At 38.1% G+C, this 25,562-nt stretch overlaps 1 protein-coding gene across 9 annotated transcripts in view; it reads left to right on the forward strand.

Annotated features, from left to right (window-relative positions):
• Positions 1-25,562, forward strand: part of EYA1 (EYA transcriptional coactivator and phosphatase 1) — a 438,130-nt gene that overhangs the window by 298,215 nt on the left and 114,353 nt on the right. For 6 of the 9 annotated variants that reach the window (XM_049853551.1, XM_049853550.1, XM_049853557.1 and 3 more), the window contains 3 exons: positions 4,278-4,347; positions 4,663-4,811; positions 8,742-8,879. In XM_049853551.1, the coding sequence (XP_049709508.1) occupies positions 4,278-4,347; positions 4,663-4,811; positions 8,742-8,879 (357 nt within the window). The remainder of the gene's footprint in view (positions 1-4,277; positions 4,348-4,662; positions 4,812-8,741; positions 8,880-25,562) is intronic. The other 3 variants (XM_049853553.1, XM_049853552.1, XM_049853554.1) reach the window with 3 other exon arrangements.

Genomic DNA, 25,562 nt, shown 5'->3' on the forward strand with positions numbered 1-25,562 from the left:
ATTTGAGGTATGAGATGATAAATTCTTGACTTCAGGCCACACAGAAATTGCAGGAGTTTGGATTTAGAGAAAGCCCAAAAGATATGGCTTGTTATTATGGCATATTAAGTATTCAGTAATTTTAGATGCACATAGTAAGAGGCAGCAAGACGCCTGGACAACATCAGACATTCTTCATGGCATTTATATAAGAAGGAATACTATTTACTCCTATTTATACTGTCATAGAGCTGAGTCAGGTTTATTATATATGTTACAAATAGCTTAAAATAACTTGACCATATTGTAAGTCATTTTCTAGCTTAAAAAATCTATTTTGCTTATGACTTAAATCTCACATTATCACTAAACAAATATTCTGTATTGATTGTAGCCCTGATGGCACAGTGGTTAAGAGCTCAGCTGCTAACCAAAAGGTTGGCAGTTCAAATCTACCAGCTGCTCCTTGGAAACCCTGTGGGGCAGTTCTACTCTGTCCTGTAGGGTTGCTATGAGTCAGAATCGATTTGACGGCAACAGGCTTGGTTTTCCTTTTTTGGTTTGGTATATTGATTACTTACCACATGCCAGGCCTTATCAAGTGCTGAGGAAATAAATGAGAATTAAGAGATCTTTGGTCCCAGAAGCTCATGGTTAGCAGAGGAAACTAACATCTATAAGCTGACCATAAAGCAATGTAATAAATGCTACATCGCCAGTATTTACCAAGTTCCAAGAAAATGCAGAGAAGGAAGGCAATATCGTAAAGAGAAAATGATGTTTTGGCCCCAGTGGAGGAGTACGTGTCAAGCAGAAGGAGAAAGTGCATTACAAGGCAGAAGTACATTACAAGGGTCTGGTAGGAGGAACAACAGACAGACATGAAAAGGTACAGCATGTATGGGCGATCTTGGAGTCCAGGGAGCTGGATGATACTAAACCCAGGAGGGAGTTGAAGCTTGAACCTCTTTGTATATCACACCAAGGAATTTGGAATTTATCCCAGGAATAATATGAGCAGTTGAAAGATTTTAAGCTGGAGAATGGACACAATGAAGTTTGTCATTTAAGAAAGCTCACCGTGGTGGTAGTCCTAAGGGTCAGAGGATGCTGGGTGGACATAGCAAGACACGGGGAAAGTAGCTATAAGGCTATTGCAATTGTCCAGGTGAGAGGATATGAGGATCTGAACCAGGACCATGAGATTGGGGTAGAGTGTTCAGGACAAAACAACAGGCAATTCTAGATTAGTGATGAGTAGATGACTTGAGGGACCCTGGTGGCACAGTGGTTAGGAGCTTGGCTGCTAACCAAAAGGTCAAAGTTTGAATTTACCAGCTGTTCCTTGGAAACCCTATGGGGCAGTTCTACTCTGCCCTATAGAGCCCCTATGAGTTGGAATCAACTTGACGTAAGGGATTTGGTTTTATTTTGGCGGATGACTTGAAGGTCATGACACAGAGGGAAAAATGAGCTGATTTTGAGGTTTTTGCCTAGATAGGCAGTCAGGAGATGGTATGTTACTATGGAAAAAGACCAACTTTCCCATTTATTTGCTTGGACATGTTCCTTAACTTCTACCAAGTCTGATTTCCCTGTTTGTGAAATAACGGCAAAGAATTCTACCTTTAAGGATTTTCTGGACAATGGTGATGCTGTCAATTGAGTAGAATTAATAACACAGGAAGAAGGACAAGTTTGAGGGCAAAGATAGTGGGTCAATCATCTCATTTAATCTTCACAACAAACCTATGAGGTGTAGGTAGTATTATTTTCATCATTTTGTAGGAGAACATCCTAAGGCTTAGAGGGATCAAATAACCTAGGCCACATGGAAGAGTTGGGATTTGAATTTAAGCTGAAATTAAATTCTGATTCCAGAGCCTGTGCTCGTATTTATCACACTCTGCAGCCTCCCAGATCTCTTTCCTCATGTACACACACACACACACACACACACACACGCACACACTATATGCATATAGTCTAAATCAAAGCCTCACAGAATATACCCTTACCCTGTATAACAATTCTGGTATCTTCTACTCTATTATTCTATCCTGTTTTTTAAAAAGCACTGAGTACTTTTTGTGGGTCATGATTTGAAAATCACAGTTTGAAAAACACAACCATGGAGCTAGAAAAGAATAAAAGAGATTGCTGTGGCTTCCATCATTAGGGGGCTTTGAGTTTTTGTTGTTGTTGTTTCATTTAAAAAATATATATTTTTAACTATGGTTGCCCTGGAAACCCTGGTGGCATAGGGGTTAAGTGCTATGGCTGCTAACCAAAGGGTTGGCAGTTCAAATCTGCCAGGCGCTCCTTAGAAACTTTATGGGGCAGTTCTACTCTGTTCTATAGGGTCGCCATGAACCGGACTCAACTCTACGGCACTGGATTTGGTTTTGGGTTTGGGGTTGTCCTGGTAAGGTATTACTCTGCCATTGACTTGCTGAGTAAGTCTATTTTATCCTTGGCCTCTCTTAAGGCTTAGAAAACAGATGTAGAAGAGGTTGTAGTCACAGATGATCTGGGCAGATAGTCGTCCTTGTAGTCCAAGTGCTCTCTCACTATTCCCTCCCTTGTGTATATTGCAGTGCAGCATTTAACAAACCCTTTCACGGCTGTTTGTGGGTCAGCCTCCCCATGTGTAAGAGACCGAACTTGTCTTTGCATGTTTGCTCTGCAGTATCTAGCACGGTGCCTGTAACAGAGTAGTGACTTAACATGTGCCAGAAGACAGGGGAAGGCCAGCTGGGTTAGCCTGACCTATCTTAAATAAAAACTCTGTCTCTGCCAAACTGGCAACCAGATGGTAGAGTTTTCTGGCAGCTTGCAAGATGTGTACTAATCTAGATCTAGTGTATTGTCACCGTGTCAGGCCTATTTGTTATTAAAGGAAAAGATTGTTCATGGATTTTGAGGTTCTAGTCCAACTCTGCCACTGTTATACCAATCCCAAGCTGGAAAATTAAATTTGAGAAGCAGCCAGGTAAGGATGTGACTTCATGAAAAATACATGAACTGTTGAGTGGATGGAACCTTATGAGAGGGTTTTAATGTGGGATACATTTGATAAATAATAAAAAAAATTATTTTTCTTTTTTTAGAGCCTCTGAAAACAGGGATTATTGGTGGGAGATGAAACTAAGTGTATCACATCATAAAATAATTGTACCTAAAGAATATACATCTTAGCCAGTTAGATTAGGGAGAAGTTAAGCAAAAATTAAGTAAAAATAAGTAGAAACATAGATGTAAATGTGTGTGTGTAGTTGAAAATTTAGATTGCCCTTATTTACAATGAAAGACACTGAGAACTGTTGTAAGGCTTTATGTTAAAATGGATTTTTGCTTTTTTAGTTCAAAATGAGTGTAAAAGAATGTTTGCTAAGAGAGTTTAGTGCATTTCCAAACATATCAAATCAAGTCTATCTGATAAAAAAGAAATTAAATTCTGCTTAAATGCTTAAATGCCTCTAAACAAAAAAAACAAACTTTTTAACTTGAACACTGAAGTGGAACACACATAACTGAAAGGCAAAGGAAAACCCCAGATCAACACAAGAAAAGACAGGCTTAGCTTGCAACTTGAGAAATTTAAGGCAGTTATAGGAATGCATTTTTACTAAAAAAAAAAAAAAATTGCTAAATCCATGCAGGCAAATCAGGATCTATCCTATTTCTTCTCACCTGAGAGAAGATTAGACCATGTTTCTTGGTAATACAGTTTTAGGCTTGTATGTTCCCGCTGAAGGCAGACAATAGGCCAGATGACCTTTTGCGTTCCTGCCCAACCCTGCAATTCAACCTCATACCTCCCCTTTCAGCATGGCTCTCCAAGCATAGCCAGAACTCCATGTCCTCTTAAAGTATTGCCACTGTAAAAACCATCCCAGCATGCTGACAGACACTGAAAATTGGCAATCTTTTTTTCTATGAGTCAATTTAAAAACAGAACCACTTAACTGTTTTTAAAAGTGGTTTAACATCCTGTGAAGTCAAACTATATGAATTTGTCATTTCTGCAGAACAAAAAGGTCAAATATGATCAACTTATAGTTCAAAAGGGCGTAGTGGCTAAGTGCTACAGCTGCTTACCAAAAAGTTGGCAGTTCGGATCTACCAGGCGCTCCTTGGAAACTCTATGGGGAAGTTCTACTCTGTCCTATAGGGTTGCTATGAGTCGGAATCAACTCGATGGCAATGGGTTTGATTTTTTTTTAATAGTTCAAAATATATTAATGTTTTATACATATTTTGTATGTTGCTTTAATTATTGTGTTGTTGTCTTCCAGCAATCGGAAGCAGTAACTTCAGCCCGAGACCAACTCACCAGTTCTCCCCACCACAGATTTATCCTTCCAAGTAAGACGTGTTTTCTCATAATCAATAAGTACCTTTTATAAGTATACATTTACCTTATTTCAAGTCATGTCTCTGCCCACATGTTGTCTATTAATTTAAACTACAGCGTGTTTCACAGAGACTTAAATGTGTTTATGCACATTTACCTGGCACATCATCTCGTAGGGACACTGAGCATTTCAGTACTTTGGATATTTGCAAGTTTTGCTTTAGGACATCATCTCTAACTGGAATTTATGATGTAGTTGTCGATCAGTCACCTTGCATGTTCCCGTCTAATGCGTGGGCTTTCTCTTTTCTGTCATTTCTGACAAGTAGCAGGCAATACCCACATATTCTCCCTACCCCTTCCTCACAAACTATGGCCGCCTATGGGCAGACACAGTTTACCACAGGAATGCAACAAGCTACAGCGTATGCCACGTACCCGCAGCCAGGACAGCCGTACGGAATTTCCTCGTATGGTGAGTAGCCCCTGTGAGTGGCGTGAACCAGCGGGCATACATGCATTTTTAAAAATTTACAGGACAGATGCTTAAAAATTGACTATCCTGGGTTACTTTAGAAAGTGCTGTCACCTTTTGTGCCTAAATTCTGAATGCGATTCTTTCCATCATGAGAACTGGTTGCTACTTATCTTGAGGTCAGAGGTGGCAAATAGATTGCATGGTTTATGTGCCCTTTTGCTCTCGTTTTTCTCCGTTTATATCTCAACTCCTAATTTGCCATTTGAGCGCCTGGCTCTGAAATCCAAAATATTTTTGTGCATATTTGCAATAAAACTTTTATGGATGAAGTCTTTTGGGGTAAAGATCCATTTCCTATTTATCAGATACCTAACTGTGATTAGGGAAGTACAAGTGGAATTCAACAGACCCTTGCTGTAAACTTGAGTGTGGTAGTATTATCAAATGTCAGCATTATCAACCATTAGGAAAAGTGATCTGTATATCGCCGCCTGGGCTGTACTTTAAAGAGGCAAATCAGGAAACATTTAAAGCTCACATCTCCATTTGTTCCTTCCCACCTGGAGATTATCTTTATCTTGGTATAATTTAACTCAATTGTTACAGGGTCAATACCTGTAAATTAAAAATAAACTTCAGCAAATCTCAACATGTAATCAAAACCTTAGAATTTCAAAACACCTCTTCTTCAAAGGAATTGCAATTTACCCTTCACTTTAAAACAAATGGAACTAAATAGTAAAATATGAATTATTGGCATGTATTATTCAGAAAAAAAATGAATCTAGTCATCAAGAAAAGTCTGTGAAAGCTTGGAGGAAAGGACTGGTAGAATAAGTATCCTCATATTAAAAAGCAACTTGACCAGTTCAGAATGTTCATAATAACTATATGCCAAGCATCTCATAAAATAGGGCCTATTTTGTTGACAATGTCTGTAGTTTCTTTCTAATTAATAACTGAAAATTGAAATTGTAACTGGAATCATTGAGAGGATGGTCACAATATCTGCTTTGGCATCTGTTAATTCTTTTAGTAATTTAGTGCTTTTAGAAATTTTTTTTGTGACCAGTCTAATTATACTTTTGATGGTATTATTCCTTTGTAATATTCTTTTCTGTAGTATATGGAAAGAATTAATGCTCTTTTTTAAAGCATTTTATCAATAATTAGAAGGGAATTACTTTATTCCTTTTCATTCTTCGTTTTTACTGCAAACCAAATTTGCCATATATAGGCTTCTCATCAAAGACATAGAAAGTAAAATCAAATTGTGTACAACTTCAGCCTTTAAAATTTTATTTCTAAACTCTCAGAATTGAATGTTAGTCTAGCTAGACGTTTTTGAAGCAGACTTTAGAAACAGTCTTAAAATGGACTTTCTAGAATGCTCTTTCTTTTGCATAATTTTATTCAAGATATCTCATTAGATAGGATTCAAATTTATTTTATCTATGGATGTTACTTTTAAAGCACTCTTGAGCTGAAAGAAGAAAAAGGATCTATGATTTGAATTGAATAGCCTCAATTCTATTATTTCAGTCACAGCAGTCCCCAGTTTATATTCTCAAAAATTTTTTGTAAGGTGATTGTTTGAAATAAAGTTGTATTTCCAGTACAAATAATACTGAGGCACTCTGGACCTACCTGTGCCTCCATAGGAAGACACCATTCTTGTCCCTGCCATGTCTTTCAGTTACACAAATCCTCTTCTGTCCTCCTCTCTCCTTTTGATTCAGTCGTGGTAGGACCTGGGCCTCCCCCTTTGTCAGTTCCTGGGCTGTGGGGCAAGAACTCCTCCAGTTCTAAACCATAAATGGATGTCCCTGCTGTCTGAAATAGTTGTTCCAAGAGGGTGAGGTGAGCAGGGAATCTTAGAATAGAACTAGTAGCGAGGATGAGGATTTTGATGTGAGAGGTGGAGCTCAGTGAGGTGGTTAGAGTGAAGCCCGGTGTAAAGGGCTTTGGTCCCAGGGCCTTCCATGGTTATAGATGTACCAAAAATGATTCTCACTTCTTGGCATTTTTCTGATCTCTCCCTTTTTTTTCTCTTTGGTTCTTGAGTATTAGGAGTTGCTTTAATGCTTCTGATCCAGGATTCCCTTTCTCTTGGCTCACAGTACATCGAAAAAAGTTGCAGTCTTCTCCCCCATCTCTTGCTCATGAAGGAAGAGCATATAGTGTAGGGTTTTAACTACTGATAGTCATGGTCCAGATTGTCTTAAAAGACTTTCTCTAAGGTCTTGTGCCCCCTGACTTTGTTTCTTAGACCCTGGAAGAAAAGATAGAGATACCTTTCCGTAGTGTGAATAACAGATGAATAGGGAAGAACAGCTCATACTGTTCTTCACTGGATCAGCTTGGCATCTACCATTGAGATGACTTTGCCACCTTGTGGGTAGAAGCAGTGGAGATGGGCGTGGCTAAGGGTGTTTACTGCCTTTTCTTTGCCTATTCTTATCACAAAGATGCCCATCCCAAAGCTCCAGGCTAAAAATAGAAGTGGTATAGGTAAAGGCTGGCAGCGGATCATTATAACCTCAAATGGAGAGAGAAGGGGGAGAAATCCCTAGTGAGGACGACATGGAAAGAAAGGGAGTTTCTAGAGCCATCAAGCCACCTGTCTTGGGCAGGTGTTTTTCTGGGGACCATTTATATGTATGGTTTCTTGATTGGTTTGGGATTGTCTATACAGTGAAAGCACTTTTTTTTTTTTTTTTTTTTAATGTTAAGACTTAAATAAATGGTAAGGTCATTATCAGGTTATTTAGAGATACTGCAGGAATTAGAGTAGGCTCTCTCAGCCAAGAGTCAGATTCTTCCACTGCCTTAGGAAAGTTACCTAACTCATTCTACTGATGAAATTCCCCTAAAATGGAAATAAACAGTAAGAATACTGTGTATTTTAGATCCTAAAGATACCATTTATCTTAAATGCAAAGTAAAATTATTCAAATATGTGAATTCCCTTGGCAGAAATGTTCCTCCCCTTTGTCTGTGGGAGTTAAGGACTGTTGTTAACTTTCATGACTGTCTTTAATTATGATGTAGGGCTGAGCCCTGTACCATTGCTGCCAAACCCAAGTCCTGAAATTAGGACGTCAGCCTGGAGCTCTGGGAAGTATTTTGGTGTCATAAATACATTATTTTTTGTATTACTATATGATAAAAAAATGCATACTTTAGACCACATTAAAAAAAATACGTTTGAATAATATCCGAAACTAAAAGGGATAAAAAAGGAACTACTGGCCAACCGCTTTCATTTCTAAATCACTCTGTTGTTTTATAGGATTCTTTAGTATTCTACTTCCTTTGTCCTTATTTTCTGATAGGCTGTAGATACTCAGGAGAAGGTGGTTCCCTGGCTTGCTTAGTTCTGTGCCCAATATTGCTTCTTCTGACTTAAAAATGGGTTGTGGACTAAAATCAGCTTTAAAAGGCAAAGAATTTAAAAAAAGAGAGAAAGAAAAGAAAAACTGCTGTGAGTTAGAGGCTCTAATTAGGCACATTTTAGATCATAGGATTTTTATTTTGACACTAATCAACATAGCAACTTTTGGAATAGTTTAGCTAAGATTTAATTGTGGTCACATCTTTTTGACTGTAAAGCTGTTAAACTCTTGCAAGACATCAAAATGAAGTATATATATATATATGATATCACCAGATTTACATTTTATAGAAAGCTGAATTCAGAAAAACAATAAGAAAGAACAGTTAATAGGCATTTGGATCTGAAATAATTCTGAATTTTTAAGTCATAGTTGTAGTTTGCAGTATTTCACTCTAAGCATGTGTACCCTTTGCTGTTAAGCTAATATTAGGAAGCGTTTGTGACTGAGCAGTTGTGTGTGAGTGTATATTTTGTATATTTACCAGCTTTTGAAAATGAACAGATAGATAAGCTATCATTAACTGATTTAGGTGCATTGTGGGCAGGCATCAAGACTGAAGGTGGATTGTCACAGTCTCAGTCACCTGGACAGACAGGATTTCTAAGCTATGGTACAAGCTTTGGAACCCCTCAACCTGGACAGGCACCATACAGCTACCAGATGCAAGGTCTGTATACACACTGACGTTGCTATTTTCATTAACCCTGTGGGCTCATAGTTAATTTCTAAAGTAGAATCTGAGTTCTGGTGGATTATGATAGAAAGTGGACTGGCCTTACAGGTAGGGCACCCAGTTCAGCTCTTTACCTACCAACTCTCTGGGTCTGAATTTCCACGTTTATAACATCAAGGGATTAAACTAAATGATCTCTAAGGTTCTTTACAACACGCTCTAACATTCTTTGTGAAGCTTTAGTTTTCTACCTTTGCTTCTATCAATTCAAAAAGGAGGGAAAAAAAATAGTCAAACATGTAAGAGGTTGTGGTATGGTATATGCTAAATACTTCTGCATTTGGTGTTGCCAACCAACTTTTCTAAAGACTGTTTTCTTCATTATTATTATGGGGAAAGGAGACCTGGTGGTGCTGTGATTAAGTGCTCGGCTGCTAACCGAAAGGCAGTGGTTCGAAGCCACCTGCCACTCCTCTGGAGAAAGATGTGGCAGTCTGCTTCCTTAATGATTACAGCCTTAGAAAACCAATGGGGCAGTTCTGCTCTGTCCTACCGGGTCGCTATGAATTGGAACCAACTCGACAGCAACTTTTTTTTTTTTTTTAAATGTGGAGAAAAATCACAGCTCTGGAAAGAGTATATATGTTGACTGACATGATCTACTGAAGGCCAGGAGGTCACATTACTTCTGAGGACCATTCCATTGGTTCTGTTTTTGAGCCTATAGAGAAGAATTTAATGTAAGTGCAAAGAGCCCTGGTGGACCCGCTTGCTGCTCCGAGGGAAAAAAGACCTGGGGATCTACTCCCATAAAGATTTCAGTCTAGGAAATCCTATGTGGCGGTTCTATTCCCTCCTATAGAGTCTCTAGGAGTCAGAAGACTCGATAGCACACAACAACAACAAAAGAGTAAGTGCAGGCCAAATGGAATGAGAGTTTGAAAGTTTATGTTATCAAATATGTGTTTTCAAAAATACATAGGCATCACTTGTAATTAGCAGATTATTATCGTGTTAATGTGTCCAGAAAATTCTTGAGAATAATTCTCACACAATTTAATAATCTTGTTTTTACTACAAATCAGTTTAATAGATCAGATTTGGCCCCTTACTAGAACAAAACCATAGTTGAATTAAATCCCTGACTGATACTTTTTGGTTGAAGGAGTTTTTATAGCTTTTATCTTTTTCAGTGTTTTTTTTTTTTAAATCTTATTCTCCATTACATTAATATTATTTATTGTAGATAAATTATAAAATAGGGAGAAGCAAAAATAATTACAATCACATGTAATCCCACACATTTTGCTGTGAGCATTTTGATATATATTTTTCTAGATATGCAATATGGGACCGTATGATCTAGTATTATATTGCAACCGGCTATTTTCCGTAAATATGTTGTAAACCTTTTCTCAAATCAATAAATTATATTTGACACCACCATTTTAATGGCTCCACCATATTCATGTGCATCTTATTTAACTACTCCCCTGTTATTGGACATCTAGAGCAATGCTATGAATATCTTATTTTTAATTGTTTTCTTTGGATAAATTTAAGTGTGAAATTGCTAGGTAAACTATTATATAGTATTTTAGGGCTTTGTTGTATGTTTACACAAGGAAGGACTGTATATAAAGAGTGCAAACATTGGGTATTTTTTAAAAATATTTCATTGTTGTGTTAATATGCAGTTTTTTTGTTTTTAATTTAAGAGACATCTTTTTCCTGTCGTCATTGGGTGTGTTCATCTTTGTCTTATTCTTTCTTACCTTACGTTCTTGACATTTTGTAGCATTTTGTAGATGTGTTTTCATTTTATCATTTTTAAGAGCTTTTTTTTTTTTCTGTACAACTAACTAAACATTTATATGGCCAGATCCTTAATCTTTTTGTATTTGATTTTGTCTTTGGTATAAAATACCTGATTATGAAGTTTTGAGATATTTGGTGGGCTAGAAAATAAAAACTGTCTTACAACAGACAGCAGTTATTGTTAGAGGTTGTCACTCATGTGCCTGATTTCAAAACTTTTAAGCTGCCCTGGTAAAAGAGCCATGTCGCTACACATGTTGACTCTCAACTGGGACAAAGAATGAAAACAAGAAATGGAGAGACTAAACTAATAAAGCTAATAGTCCTAGGTTCTAGCGATGAAATGGATCAAAGGCAGTCCATTTGCTCATAGAGCTTTCACTCTTGTTTAGGAGAGAGACAGTAGACAAGGAAGCAGATAAATTATACAATTGCAGATTCCTCCAAGAGCTAGGAGGGACGTGAACAGGGCTCCATGGGGGGTCCTATTCTCCACAGGGCATCCAGGTCTCCTTGAGGAGAAGCGGATTCTTAAAGGTGAGAAGGAGGCAGGTGAACTACCCTCTGTAGAGCTTGTGGTTCCTGGTCCAGAACCCATCTGCAGGCTCTTGGTTACCAGTCCCCAATGAGTTAAGTACAGAAATTGAGATTTAAGCATTCGGATACTTTTATAGTAAGTCAACAGTGAATTTTGTTTGCAAAATCAAATAATAAAAATGTGGCTTGTACTTCCTATGTCTTTTTTTCACTTTCGTTCTTTTAGCAACACACTGTTATTGTATTTTTAATAAAGTTTCAGTATGTGAAGGATAGTTTGAGAAATATCGCACTTGAGTTATTTTTATCTTGGTCTCCTCCCAGCTCAAAAGTGTGTGCAGTAGAAACAGTTCCTAAGAGGACTGAGCAGCTATTAGGGGATAATAAATGTGCCAGAATAGAGAAAAAAAGAAATGAAGGGGGAGAAAAGCACATGAATTTGGAGGGGGGAAAGTTCTTAATTTGTACAAAGAAATAGGACATCTATAGCATCAGTTATATCTTCGCTTTTCTACCCATGGGTGTCATTGCATCTGGGCCTATCGGAGATTGCATTGGAGTTTTTTTGTATTTTTGTTCATCCCCTGGTTGAATGCCCTTTTCAGTGAGATATCAATGATTCATTATTCTATGATTGAGATATTATTTCATATGGATATTTTTATAATGTATTATACTCAATTTTAGATGATTGGATATAGTATGACTCCACATATCAACCCAGAGAATAATATGCTATTTACTTGAAACTTAACTTGCTGATATGATGATGGATAATGATAAATAATATGCTGTAAACTACTTACGGCCAGATTTTCATAAATAATTACATTCAGGTTAATATGCATTTATTAAATGCAATGTGAAAATGCTTCACCATTATTAAATGATCTTGTGTGCCTACTTATAGGAGTCCATTAACCTTTGAAGGTCTTTTTAAAACTTTTTTTTAAAAAATTAATTTCTATGAATACAATGTCTAAAATTATTTTCAAAATTCCCCAAATTCTGTTTATCCTTAATTGTAACAATGATTTTTGCTTATATCAATCTCTTATAGCTGTTAAAATTCTTAGAATCTTTCATCAGAATATATGTTTTTTAGTGATTTGGGGATATTTTTGCCTAGTTTTTTTCTCCAGGAAGATATTTTCAACCTTTAAAATACAAGATATGATGATTGGTTATCACAGATGTTTAATAGGATATCATAATTGTAGGACTTCATAATACTAGAAGATATATTCTGATAGCCCAGATAACTCAAATGGTCTCATCATTCACGTCATACTTCAGCATAAGTGTGATGCTGATTGATTTAAAGAAAATTTATGATGACCTCTTCTTTGGTTCTATCAGACATAGAAGGGGACTAAAGATACAGCGAAATCTTGCACCCTGGTTAACAGTGTAGGTTCTGGAGTTAGACAGCCTGTCTAACAATCCCACCATCACTCTCTGTGGGCCTTCAGCACCTGGACTGACTTTTTTACCTCTCTGTTTCCTCATCTTGAATATGGAGGATAATGATATCTACTCCCTAACAATAGAGCCAACTGTAAACTAGGCTATCCTTAACTTAGTGCCCTTGTTTGGACCAGGTGATCTGTCTGGACTCTCTGGCTCCAATATTCAATGCTTCTGTCATGGCAGGTTTGAATGCATTCAGCACATGCCATTTTAAGCTAAGCAGGGATAGGATTTTTGTTTCGCATGCACTAATACTGTTATTATTAGCTTCTGTTATGCTTAGCTGCCATTGAGTCATCCCTACTCATGACGCCCCCAAGTACAGTGAAACAAAATGCTGTCTGGTCCTGTGCCATTGCCATGACCAGCTGCAGATCTGACCATGCAGTAATACTAATAATAATCGATGTCTTAGTCATCTAGTGCTGCTGTAACAGAAATACCGGAAGTGGACTGCCTTAACAAAAAGAAGTTAATCCTCTCATGATCTGGTGGGCTAAAAGTCCAAATTCAGGGTATCAGCTCCAGGGGAAGGCTTTCTCTGTCAGCTCTGGAGGAAGGTCCTTGTCAGCAATCTTCCCCTGGACTAGGAGCTTCTTCACAAAGGAACCCTGGGTCCAAAGGGTGTGCTCTGTTCCTGGTACTACTTTCTTGGTGGTACAAGGTACCCATGTCTCTGCTTCTTCTCTCTTTTATATCTTAGATTGGCTCAAGACACAATCCAATCTTGTAGTCCTGCCTCATTAACATCACTGCTACCTATCCCACCTCATTAACATCATAGAAGTGGGATTTACAATACACAGGAAGATCACATCAGGTGACAAAGTGGTGGACAGTCACACAATACTGGGAATCATGGCCTATCCAAATTGATACACATATTTTTGGGGGACACAATTCAATCCATGACATCCCATAAGGTAAAACTTGGTGATGGGGAAATCTGACTGCTTTCATCTTTGCACCAAGATTGCCAGAAAATTCTATTTCTGCTTTTTTTTTTTTTTCCTTTTATACATCCAGTGAAAGATTAGGAACTTAGATTTGAGAGAGACAAATTATTTCTATTCTTAGACAACTGTAGAGTTCACCCTGAAGAGGTGGATTTCTTGCCTATTCGTTTGAACATCTTCCTGCTCCCCAACGTTGTGCTCAGTGTTTCTGGGGAGAGTTTACTGATCATCACGCATTTTGTTGGATTCTCATCAAATTGCAACATCAAAGATTTAATTTCAAAAACTTCATTTGTGCCTAGAATTCTGGCACAAGTCCTGAAATGATGTGAGGAGGTTTTTCTTCACACTTCAGTGGCAAACCTGAGGCAAATGAATTTGCTGTTGGATGGACAGAGGGTGTCCTGAGATCAGTGGGCCATTTGTGTCGAAGAGCAGATTGTATTTTCAGTGCTGCTCACAAACAAAGGACACTGGTAGCAAGAGTGAAGCTGGTGTTGTGAGTGTGTACATGCATGTGTGCGGGAACACAAAGGTAAGCAAACCACTTAGGAGAAGCTATTCAGCCTTTGATTTACTAACCTATTTTACAGACTATCTGCCCAGTGTGTCATAAACAATTTTTATTCTCCTTTTATGTAAAAGGGGCAACTGACTTGCAATCAAACTTTACGATACAGACTTAGAGTTCCATCCACCCACAGAAAATAACTCTATTCCTAGTGATGATTCAGGGTCACGTGAACAATCAAATTCTCTTTAGTACTCTGTTTGCAGCAAGAAAGTATTCAGTGCGTTTGTAAAAGATCTTCACCTAAATAAAGAAATAAAATTGAGTTGTGTCACTTAACTGGTTAAGCTTCGGCTTTGAGGAAAACTCAGCATTCCGTTATTATGAAATTCTGGTGATTCTAGAGGGTTCAGGGTTGTGACTGTCTTTATTCATATTTTTGTTCCTAGAATCTAGTATTTATCTAAAGTAAGCAAACATTTGTTGGAGTTGGAGAGGACTGTGTTGCAGTAGAAATTAGAAATTAAGATTCATAAGGATTCTGGTTCTCTTCATTTTGGGAAATGCATTTGGAATTTAGCGTAATAAAGATCTTGATTAGCAGTTCAAACTGCCGACCTGTATTTCTTAACCACTGTGCCACCAGGGTTTCCGGTTTAACACCTTAGTATGCTCAAAGCAATCTTGTGTTCACACTACTAAATAGAAGTGGATTGCCACAGTGGTATAAAATGCCTCTTCGAGTGTTTTATGGCCCCAGAATAGCGGTGATGGTGCAGGACATTCCTGTCATTCTGCACCTGAGAAGGTGTCAGGATTTGCCATGATAGATAGGAGGAGCTACACAGATGTACATGTACTAAGCCCATCCTGCCCTGGAAACTTCGCTTTGTTTATTTTCCTTCAGACTTTATTGCTCTCACTTAGAGAAGAAAATAACACAAATCCTAACTCCCTCTTTGTATGCAGTGTTGTTCGTTCTGTTAAAGAGATTGGGATTCAAACTAGTGCAGAGAGAAAATAAATAAGGGCAGCTTGTTTAAAGGGCATGTGAAGGACTCAGGGCTCTACAGTTATCCAAGCCTCCGTTCTCTGTGCCTCATTACGAAGTAGGAATGATGCAATAACATCGTCCTTATTTCTTTTGATCTGCTTGTCTGTGGTTTTTCAAATGTATAGCTTAACTGTTTCAGGTTATTAGTCATTGCATAGCAAAATGTACTGTTTCACTTTTAAAGTTTGGCGTTAGGAATAGAAATGGTGTTTTTTTCAAAAGGAATAACTCCAAAAGATAGAGTTTTAAGAAAGTATGTATTAAACCTTTTTATAAAAATGTATGACTGTACTCTGAGAAAGTGTTTGAACTTTTCACTTAACTTCCCAACATAAAACGACATGACAGGGTTGGAGTTAGAAATAGCTGTTGCAGCTCACACTAATGTTCCCATTTTCTCCTTAATCACTTTGCCAGTCTAGTCTTTTTCTTTCTTTTTTTTTTTTTTTGGCTCTTGGCTTTTTTAGAGTTTAGATTTTTTGCTTCAGTTTGATGTTTTGAGATAATATCTTTTCAGTTCTTTTGTCACTTTCTATTTCAAGTAACAAGTATTGAAAGTTGTGTGGAACTCTCTTGAAATCCAACTACAGCAATAATAGATCAGTGATCAATACTGATTTAAGTGTCTAGGTGAATTTTTTTTTTCAAGTATATACAAATATATCAACAGAGATAAATGTAAAGGATTTGTCATTTTTATTACCTAAGTTAAAATTTTCTTTGGAAATAAAAAAAGATTACTAGGATAAAAAGGAAAACCTCGTCATTTGAAATCCTTGTTATAAGAAAGGAAAAAAAAAAAAAACCTGGTTTTAAATAGCCCATCTGGCCTTCAGAGGCTGTTCCCCAGAGAGCTGCACTGACTTCTGCCACATAGATCGTGCCCGATGATAGACATAGCCCATGGCGAAGAGGCCAGGGAAGGAAAGCAAATGGGCTTCTGTGAAAATACACGAGGGACAAACAGCATCCTGCTTGCGGACTAAGTGCTAGAAAACACTCTACAACACGGGAAGCCCAGACAGGCCCCAGCAGGTTCCAGCATTCTTACGTTGGCTGGGATTCTGGCTTTTAATGTGAGTCCTTGTTCTCTGTGAAGTAGACCTTTGACCTACAGGGTACTCTTTTTTTTTTTTTTTTTTCTGAGTTTTTGTAGTAATAGCTGAGCAATATTCTCCAGGTTAAATCACACAGGAAACTTTGACTTCATATTTTAAATCATGTTATAAATCAACATAGACTCTGTCCTTCTTAACGATGAAAAGTAGTGAAGATTTATAAGTAGAAGTTTTGGGGATTGGTTTGTTTTTAAACTACAGTTGCTTCGCACCTATACAACTGGTGGCCCACACAGGCTCTTCTAGCAAGACTGTTTCTTGTTTGTTCCGGTTGACAAGACCGCCACTGTTTCTCTGTAGGAACCCCTAAGAGTGACAAAAAGAAAGCAGAATCTTTGTGATATGCTATCCCTGGGCTATTTTATGTCATTGACTTTTTTAAAAGTTACTAGCCTAAGAGAGTTGTAGTGAAGTCTTTTAGATATGACATAGATTCCAATTTTTTTAATTAAATTTCTCAGGTGCCCTTGTCTCTACTCTTTGTGCCTCTGTGCTTCTTGTATAATTAAAAATGAATATCACTTTTCATAAAATACAATTCACAGTCAACCTACTGAACTAGAAAACCTAAAAGGTGAATTTGAAATGGTAAAGTAGAAAAATTAACTCTTTGCCATTGAGTCGATTTTGACTCGTAACGACCCTATAGGACAGAATAGAACTGCCCCATAAGGTTTCTAAGGAATGGCTGATGAATTTGAACTGCCAACCTTTTGGTTAGCAGCCAAACACTTAACTACTGCACCACCAGGGTTCCAGGGGAAAAATGATGACCTGCGAGTAGAGACAAAGGTCACTCCCTAACCACAAGACCTTGGACAAAGAAATCACCGTCCTCTTTAAATCTTGTTTTCTGGAAAATGGAGATATGAATTCCTGCCTAAACCATGTCACTTAGTGATGGTAGAAATAAACTGAGACAATGGATGTGGAGATAATGGAAATAATAAATGGACTGTAAAAACATAGCATGTTGTTACATTCTGAATTTGAAATTTTTTATATGCAAAACCAGTTGCCATGAAGATGATTCTGACTCATGGTGACCCCGTGTATGTCAGAGCAGAACTGTGCTCCATAGGGTTTTCAATGGCTCATTTTTTGAAAGTAGATCAGCAGGCCTTTCTTCCCAGATCCTTTGGGGTAGATGTGAACCTCCAACCTTTCAGTTAACAGCTGAGTGCTTTAACTGTTTTGCAACACCCAGGGACTTCTTTGTATGCAAACATGCCTTTTGTTTTCATTAACATATCTGGGCTCTGTCAGTATCTGAGCTAACAGAGTCAGTAGCCTGATAGGAGGCCTGTACCTGTACTGTAAGATCAGTGGCCTCTTAGAATGCCGATAGCTGTATTAAAAACGTGTGGTATCGAATGAGGTAGGATGCCCATACGGTATATGGATGGGAATCCTTAGACCATTTCTGGGGTTGTACTTGAATCCAAAATCAGTGAGATTTTTTGAACTGTTCCAAATCCATTATACTTTATCAATTTAAAATTTTATTTGACTTGAAACCCGGCTGGACTTTTTTCCTGGAGGTTCAGGATATTTATATCTTTCCAAAAGGTGCTTATAGGTCCTGTGTTTAATTTTCTTTGTATAATTTAAACTAAAGTTGTGTTTATAATCTTAATTTTTGTAAGACGTGCCTTTGATACCATCTAGTTTAAACAGAAACCAGTAAAATGTGTGCCTACTAGATAAAATCTGAGAAATAAGCCCAATTATTATTTGGTTATTTTTCTTTGCCCCATTCTCTTTTTCATTCCTGGAAGTTGACTTTTTTATCTTCTGATGCCTTAAAGTTGTTCCTTTCAAGCTGCCCCCAGTCCTCCCTAAAAAAGCTATGGAGAGGCCTTCTTCTGTCCCTACACCTGATTCTCTGTAATGGTCATATTCTCACTGAACCCTTTTGTCATTTACCACACGGGATTGAATTTACGAAGCAACAGTTCCATTTCCCCTACAGCCTAGATGAAACTCTTCAAAGGCATGAGTCAGACGTGGTGTATCCATCTCTATGTGAGGCAGGCGGGATAATATAACAAGTAAATTTAAGGAACTTATGGTCAGAATGGAGAGCCTGGGTGTTCCAACGGTTGACACACTCGCTTGCTAACCAAGAGGTTGGAGATTTGAATTCTCCCAGAGGCGCCTTGGGAGAAGGGCCTGGTGATGTACTTCTGAAAAATCAGCCATTGAAAACCCTATGAAGTTCAGTTCTACTCTGACAAACATGGAGTCACCATAAGTCAAAGTCAACTGAAAGGCAACTGGTTTTATGGTCAGGATGGAAACAAAATTAACCTAGACTTGTTTAATATTATTCTCATGAAGAGATAAATTATATGGTATCAATTATTAATGAGTGGGGCTTCCCAGAGGTAAAGTTTTGGCAAAACCTGATTGCAAAGATAGGACTTAAGCTAGGCCTTCAATGATGGGACAGTGGAAGAATAGAGGAAAGGCATTAAGTAACAGGAGGAAAAATGACTTTCCGATAGCATAACCCTGTCCTGAATTAGTATAGTGGGCTGTGGAGAGGAGCCGTAGGAACGAGTTTGGTCAGCATATTCCTCACCTCTGCACACCCATTCCCAACCTTCAACCCCAAGCCCCAGCCCCCACCTCCAGGTCCGAGCTATATAAACATCCATATTCTTCATTTATAATACCTTGGATTTTTTCCCCCTTACCTCCTCCGATCGTTAAAAGGAGGATCAGAATCGTAAAATTCCTTATGTCCCAATATGTTAATATGGTATAGTCAACATTTTAGAGTCCTGGAGTTTTTGCTTAAAGAGTGCAGTTTCTTTTCCTAAACTCTTATACAAATGATTGAGAAGTTTTCTTCACGCACCTCCAGCCCCTCTCCCCACTTCCCCACAAACCTTTCACTCTCAGATCTTCTCCTTTGCACTGCTGCCCTATTTCCACGTGGATCAAACAACAAGTCTTCATGTTATTTACTGAGCAGCTCCATGTCCGACCTTCTACGCCTCCTTAAGTAAGACACATTATGTTTCTTGCTTTGTGTTGTCCACATGAGCTCATTTTTTTTTTTTTTTTTTTTAACTTTCCTCAAGTGATAGACTCATGACATCTGCTTCCTTTGGTCCCCAGTAACCTCTAGAGTTCTAGTAAATGCTGTTCACTAAACTGAAAAAGTTTTTATTTTTCTTTTCATGATTATGGTTGTGTTATCTGCCTACTTGCTGTAGTTAAGCGCTCTGCGGCTAATCGAAAGGTCGGCGTTTTGAACCCACCAGCTGGTCCTTGGGAGAAAGGTGTGGCAGTTTGCTTTTGTAAAGATTACAGCCTTGGAAACCCCATGAAGCAGCTCTACTCTGTCCTATAGGGTCATTAAGAGTCAGAATCTACTCGATGGCAGTGGGTTTGGTTTGGGTTTTAATTTGTCTAGTTCAGTTCTCAACTAAAAAGAGGGTGACGAAATCAAAAATGATTTTGCCTCCCAGATATGTTCTGAAGGGAAATATCTTTCCTATGTTCTCTTCTGGAAATTAGCGTCTCCCCTGCCCACCAGAAAGAAAGCACAGCCATGATTTTTCCCAATAGTAAACTAACTAGATAAGTTTTGGTTTTTGTAACCAGTGAGTGAAAAGTCACCCCTCCCACCCTGCGTGAAGCTTAACCCTACCAAGAATAATATCAGGATTTACAGGAACTTCGCTTGAACCAATCTCTGCCAAGTTCTTTGATTGAGAAATAATGGGTTCTGAGTGGAAAGCCTTTCTACTTTGGGGAATTTTCGTGATATATTAATGAAATGTAAAACATTTTATCATAGGATATTTCTGCTATATTTTCTTTATCTGGAAGTGACTTTCCACATGAAGTCATTTGTGTCTGGCAAAGAAAAGACTTTGATGTTATTTTGAAAGAGAAATTCTAACCGTTAAGCCCAGCTCTATGACCTTAGTTACAAGTGAAGTCTCTTAGAAACCAAAGCGGAACTTTCAGTAGGTTGGTCCTGATGGGAGAAGGAGCTCTGTTTTTCTGGCCCTCTCTTCCCTACAACATCCGTATAGCAAGCAGCCTGGTCACGGCAGCATCCCACCCAAGGTGCGTTCCTTTCTGGGCCAGCACAGAGTGGGAAGTGGACTCAGCAGTCTGTACACCAAAGCAGTCTTGGGGTGTGGGTATTGCCGTTTTGCTTTTGCTTTGTGAGGTTCTAAACTTAGGTGGAATTCGTGTGGTAGTGTTGGCACTAAGTCTACATCAGATCAGCTGTCAAAGTAGGATCCTTTAGCCCAGCTCAAGGCCCCCCCAAAAAAGATAGGCTCTGAGAAACTTCTCTAAATGCTTGAAGAGGGTCGTTAATTCCTCAGTGTAAAAAGAAAGATTGTACTGGTTATGTTTTTGAAGTATTTGTTAAAATGCCTACTGAATTGGTACTGCAGCCTAACCAATCCCAAACCCATCGCTGTCAAGTCAGTTCAGACTCACAGTAACCCCTATAGGACAGAGCAGAGCTGCTCCATAGGTTTCCAAAGCTGTCATTCTTACGGAAGCAGGCTGCCACATCTTTCTCCTACGGAACGGCTGCTGGGTTCAAACCACTGACCTTTTGGTTAGCAGCCGAGCATTTAACCACTGCGCCACCAGAGCTCCTTGGGGTACTGAGAGTGGTACAAAAAACGAGGCACTTCTGAGTATTTGGTAAACGTAGATTTTCTAGTTACACCCTCCCTTCTCTGCCCTCTCTGCCTTAATAAGATTGTGATTCTGGTCTGAGGAGGGGCCCAGGGGTTTGCTTTTTTACAAGCACCTCCTGATGAGTCTGGTAAAAAATAATAATTAAAAAACAAAACAGAAATGTTGTTACTTTGAGAGGCAGTGTATTATGGAAATCAAACAGCATGAACTCTGGAGTTAGATAGCTTGGGTTTAAATTCCAGTTCTGCTACCACTGTTGCTTTTATAACTGCAGGTAGTTTCTTCATCTGTAAAATGGGATAATAATGATAGTGCCTACCTCATGGGGCGGCTGTGAGGAATCAGCGAGCTATAACATGTAAAATACTTAATTTGGGCCTGGCTCAGAGTAAGCACTCAAAAAGTTTTTAATATTATTATTTGTTCCCGTCTCTTCTATTTTGCTGGTAATATGTATCTAATCCTATAGGATGATCCGTGGGATCCCTTCAGTGAATTTCAGAACTTCCCACAAAGCCAGACAGAATAGAGTTAGAGGAGGTCAGACAGCATTGTGCAGGCTCTAAAGCTAGACAGGCTTCTGTTTGCATTTCACTTCTACCCTGTGGAAACTGCATTGTCTTAATCTAAACTCTGTTACAAACTTATCTGCAAAATGGAATGGTAACGCTCACCCCATGTAATATCAAATTCTTGTGGAGTATAGATGAAGGAAAAGAACAGTGTACTGCCTCAGATACAGTAAGTATTCAATGAGTTATCTATCTTTATTATGTTTTATACTCAGAGGATATTGGTATCCAATTATTTATATAAGCACCAAGATCTCCTTTAGCCATTTTATTCTGTTTTATAGGGAAAGGACTAATTAGTTTAAATATAATTAGTATTTGTTGCTTAATTTTATTTGTTGGTTAAATGATTATTAGTTACACAGTTTAAAATATTGATTAATAAGTCTTATAGCACACAGGTATCTGTATTTACACGTATGTATTTATCTCTCTAGCAAAAGTGGAATGCTGGTGGTATAGTGGTTAAGAGCTACGGCTGCTAACCCAAAGGTTGGCAGTTTGAATCTGCCAGGCACTTCTTGCAAACTCTATGGGGCAGTTCCACTCTGTCCTATAGGACAGCAGGTTTGCTTTTTTTTTAACTCCATCTAAAGAGATTAATATTTAGCATTCAATAACACAGGAAGAGGAGGATGGGTATTCAGGGAAGGCTTTTCTGGGGAAGAGGGTTTCTAGTCCACACTGAACTGTAAAGCGAAGCAGAAGTTAGCCAGGATATAACTGGAGGAAGTAAGAGGTGGGAAGAGGAGCACTAGGAGAACTACATACTGGTTTTCTAGTGTTGGGGTGGAATGTGTAGGTGGGTGGGTTGGGGCTGGAGTTACTGGGAAGGGACCAAAGAAGTCCAAGAGATAAACTGAGGCCAGACCAAATAGGACCTAAGAAATAAGCCCTCTTAAGCAGTTGGAATTTTATCCTGAAGGCAATAGGCAGCCACTGAAGGTTAATTTTTAAGCAGGGCATTGACAGAACCAAATATGCACATGAGAAAGACGATTCTGCTCCCTTGTGGAAAACAGAATGGAGAGGGCAAAAGTATGGGCAAGAAACCAATAACGGAGGCAGCTGCAGTAATCCGAGGGGTAAATGCTGGTGGCCTGGACTGTTAGCAGCTCTGTTTGCCTAAGTCTCATGTGAAAGCAGCTGGTGCAGCCCTACGAATACGATTTGGGTGGTGAAAAATTAATACTGCCTGAGCCTGATTCTTTAGTGTGTACACCTCTCCGTGATTGGATCCTTTTGGAAGTTACATTAAGTCTCTGGGCCACTGGGGTACCGTTAAATGCCTGCTTCAGCATTCTAAGAAGAATGGAATCTCAGCCTGCAGGCAGCCAGCAAATGAGTGTAACTTATGTTGAATTCCAGCTAATGTACAGTCTTAGAAGTGGCGTTAAGTCTGGAAGGTCACCTGGGTACCATTGGAGTACTGAGCTGTGAATTACTTGGTCATACCCTGGTGGCTTATATGTGCTAATATAGCTTCCATGGTCTTTTCTACTTTGTTCCAGGGAGCAACTTATGGAATGGAAACATCCATTTTTTAAACATGTTTTCTATATCTTATGCATTTTCTTGGTGGATAGGGATTATTGAGGTCAGTATTTATAGTTCAAATATGTGTAGTTAAAATGAAAGTAACAAGTCATAAACCAAAGTGATATTTCCTGTTAAATGCATATAATAGCTAAGGTTTAAAAAAAAAAAAAAAGGCTGTATAAATGTTCATGCCCTTATCCAAAAGAAGTTTAAATTTTTATCTTACAAGTAATTTTCAAATGCTAATTATTTATGTTTTCTTTACATTTAACATCAGTATTAATTAATTGTTCATGGATATACAAATAAATATGAAGGGTGAGTCATAGCTCTTGAGGCTTAATTTAAAAAGAAGAAAACTAAATCATTCTGATAACTTCTTTGAGGTTCCAGGCTATGTCTTAGTGATTTTTTTATCCCCATGTAATTATGACCATGAGCCTGGTATTTAATATGTGTTTAATATGTATTTGATTACCATATGCAAATGAACATTAGTATGAGAAGCCTGTCTATTGAGGCTTCAGTGTTCAAGGTAGAATGAGTATTTGCGATGTGAGAACTCAGCTTATCTGTGATAGGTGTTCTGGGAACTTTGAACAGTTGATACACTTGAAATACAAAAATGAAGAAACCTCAAATCTTAGTCTGTGTGATAGATAACAAAATTTGAAACTATCACAGGAAATATTTCTGCTTCTTAATAAAAGCAACAAATCCTTGGAAGAGGTTCTCAAAGTTCACAGATGTTTGATAAGTAAATAAGAAAAGAATTTTAGGTATTTATCCGCTTTGGGAATGTAAAAACAGGGAAAAGACACATAAGTACATTGGAGAATTTTAAAAGACAATAAGAGTGTCTAATACTTGCATGATAAGTATACTGTCCATTGTGTTTTCTAAAACATTACCTCATTTGAGCTGTTTAAGAATCTTATGAGTAAGGTTTTCTCAGATAAGGAAACTGTGTCCTAGAGTGGTTAGGTGAATTGTCCAAAGATCTTGTAAGTAATGAACCTCTTTTCTGACTTTTGAGCCAGTACTTAAATATTCAGTAGCAAGTACATAATTGGAATATACCAACTACTACATTTCATGCCTGAAAGCTTCTGTGAAGAACTAGTTCATACTGAAGACGTCTTCCTCGAACTTCTAAAACACACGTATTCCCTATTCCACTCATTTGCCAAAAAAATTTAATTAAGAAAGGCTTTTATTTCTGATTACAAAAACATCACTTCTGAGTAGAAAATTTAGAAATGTACAGTTGATTTAATGAAAATTATGTGACTAAAGATGTACTCCTCTAAAAACCTCTTGAGATTTTATGCTTTAAAAAAAAAATTCTTGAACTTTAAAAATATTTTTAAATAAGAGCAACAAAAAGGCTTTTATAATCTTTTTAGTTTTTAAAAAATTTTATTTTGTTCTTGTTGAGAATATACACAGCAAAACATATGCCAATTCAACAGGTTCTACATGGTCCATTTGGTAATACTGATTATATTCTTTGAGTTGTGCAACCATTCTCTTCCTCCTTTTCTGAGTTGTTCCTCCCCTGTTAGTATAAATTCACCAGCCCTTAAGTTTCCTACCTGATCTTTCGAGTTACTGTTGTCAATTTGATCCCGTATACCTAGATCTGGAATGGACCTAGATCTTAAAAAAGCACAATGCTCAAGGCAGACATTCTTTACTATTTACGCTAAACTATTATTTGGATTTAAGAAGTCTTAAGTGGGTATTTCTGGTTTAAGGTTTAAAGATTATTTTAGGGCGATACTTTCAGGGGTTCATCCAGCCTTCAGGGCTCCAGAAAGTCTGCAGTCTCTGAGAATTTGAAATTCTGTTCTGCATTTTCTCCCTTTTGGCCAGGTTTCTTCCATAGAATCTTTGATCAAAATGTTTAGTAATGGTAGCCAGACAGCATCTAGCTCTTTTGGTCTCATGGCAAGGGAGGCAGTTGTTCATGGAGGCAATGAGCCACACATTCCGTATCCTCCTTCTATTCCTGACTCCTCTTCTTCCACTGCCCAGGCAAATAGAGACCAACTGTGACTTGGATGACATCTTGCAAGCTTTTAAGACCCCATCCACTACTCAGTGAACTACAAGGTAGAACAGAAACACTAAACACGTTATTTAGGCCAGTTATCTGGGATGTCGCATGAAACCATGACCCTAAACCTCCAAACCAAGGAACCAAATCCCATGAGGCTTTTGGTTGTCCATATTCTCAGCAACTGCTCCTTTTTTTTTTTTTTTTTTGTCATCATAACTATATCTATCACAGAAAGTTTGCCAGTTCAACTTTTTGCAGGTGTATAACTTATTGACAGCAATTGTAGCAATCAACTGTGCAGCCCTACCTTTAATCAATGCAATTTTTCCATCATCATTAACCCCCCTATTATTTTGGTTT

Source organism: Elephas maximus, chromosome 15 (genome assembly GCF_024166365.1).
Source record: "Elephas maximus indicus isolate mEleMax1 chromosome 15, mEleMax1 primary haplotype, whole genome shotgun sequence".
In the NCBI taxonomy this organism is placed as follows: Eukaryota; Metazoa; Chordata; class Mammalia; order Proboscidea; family Elephantidae; genus Elephas; species Elephas maximus.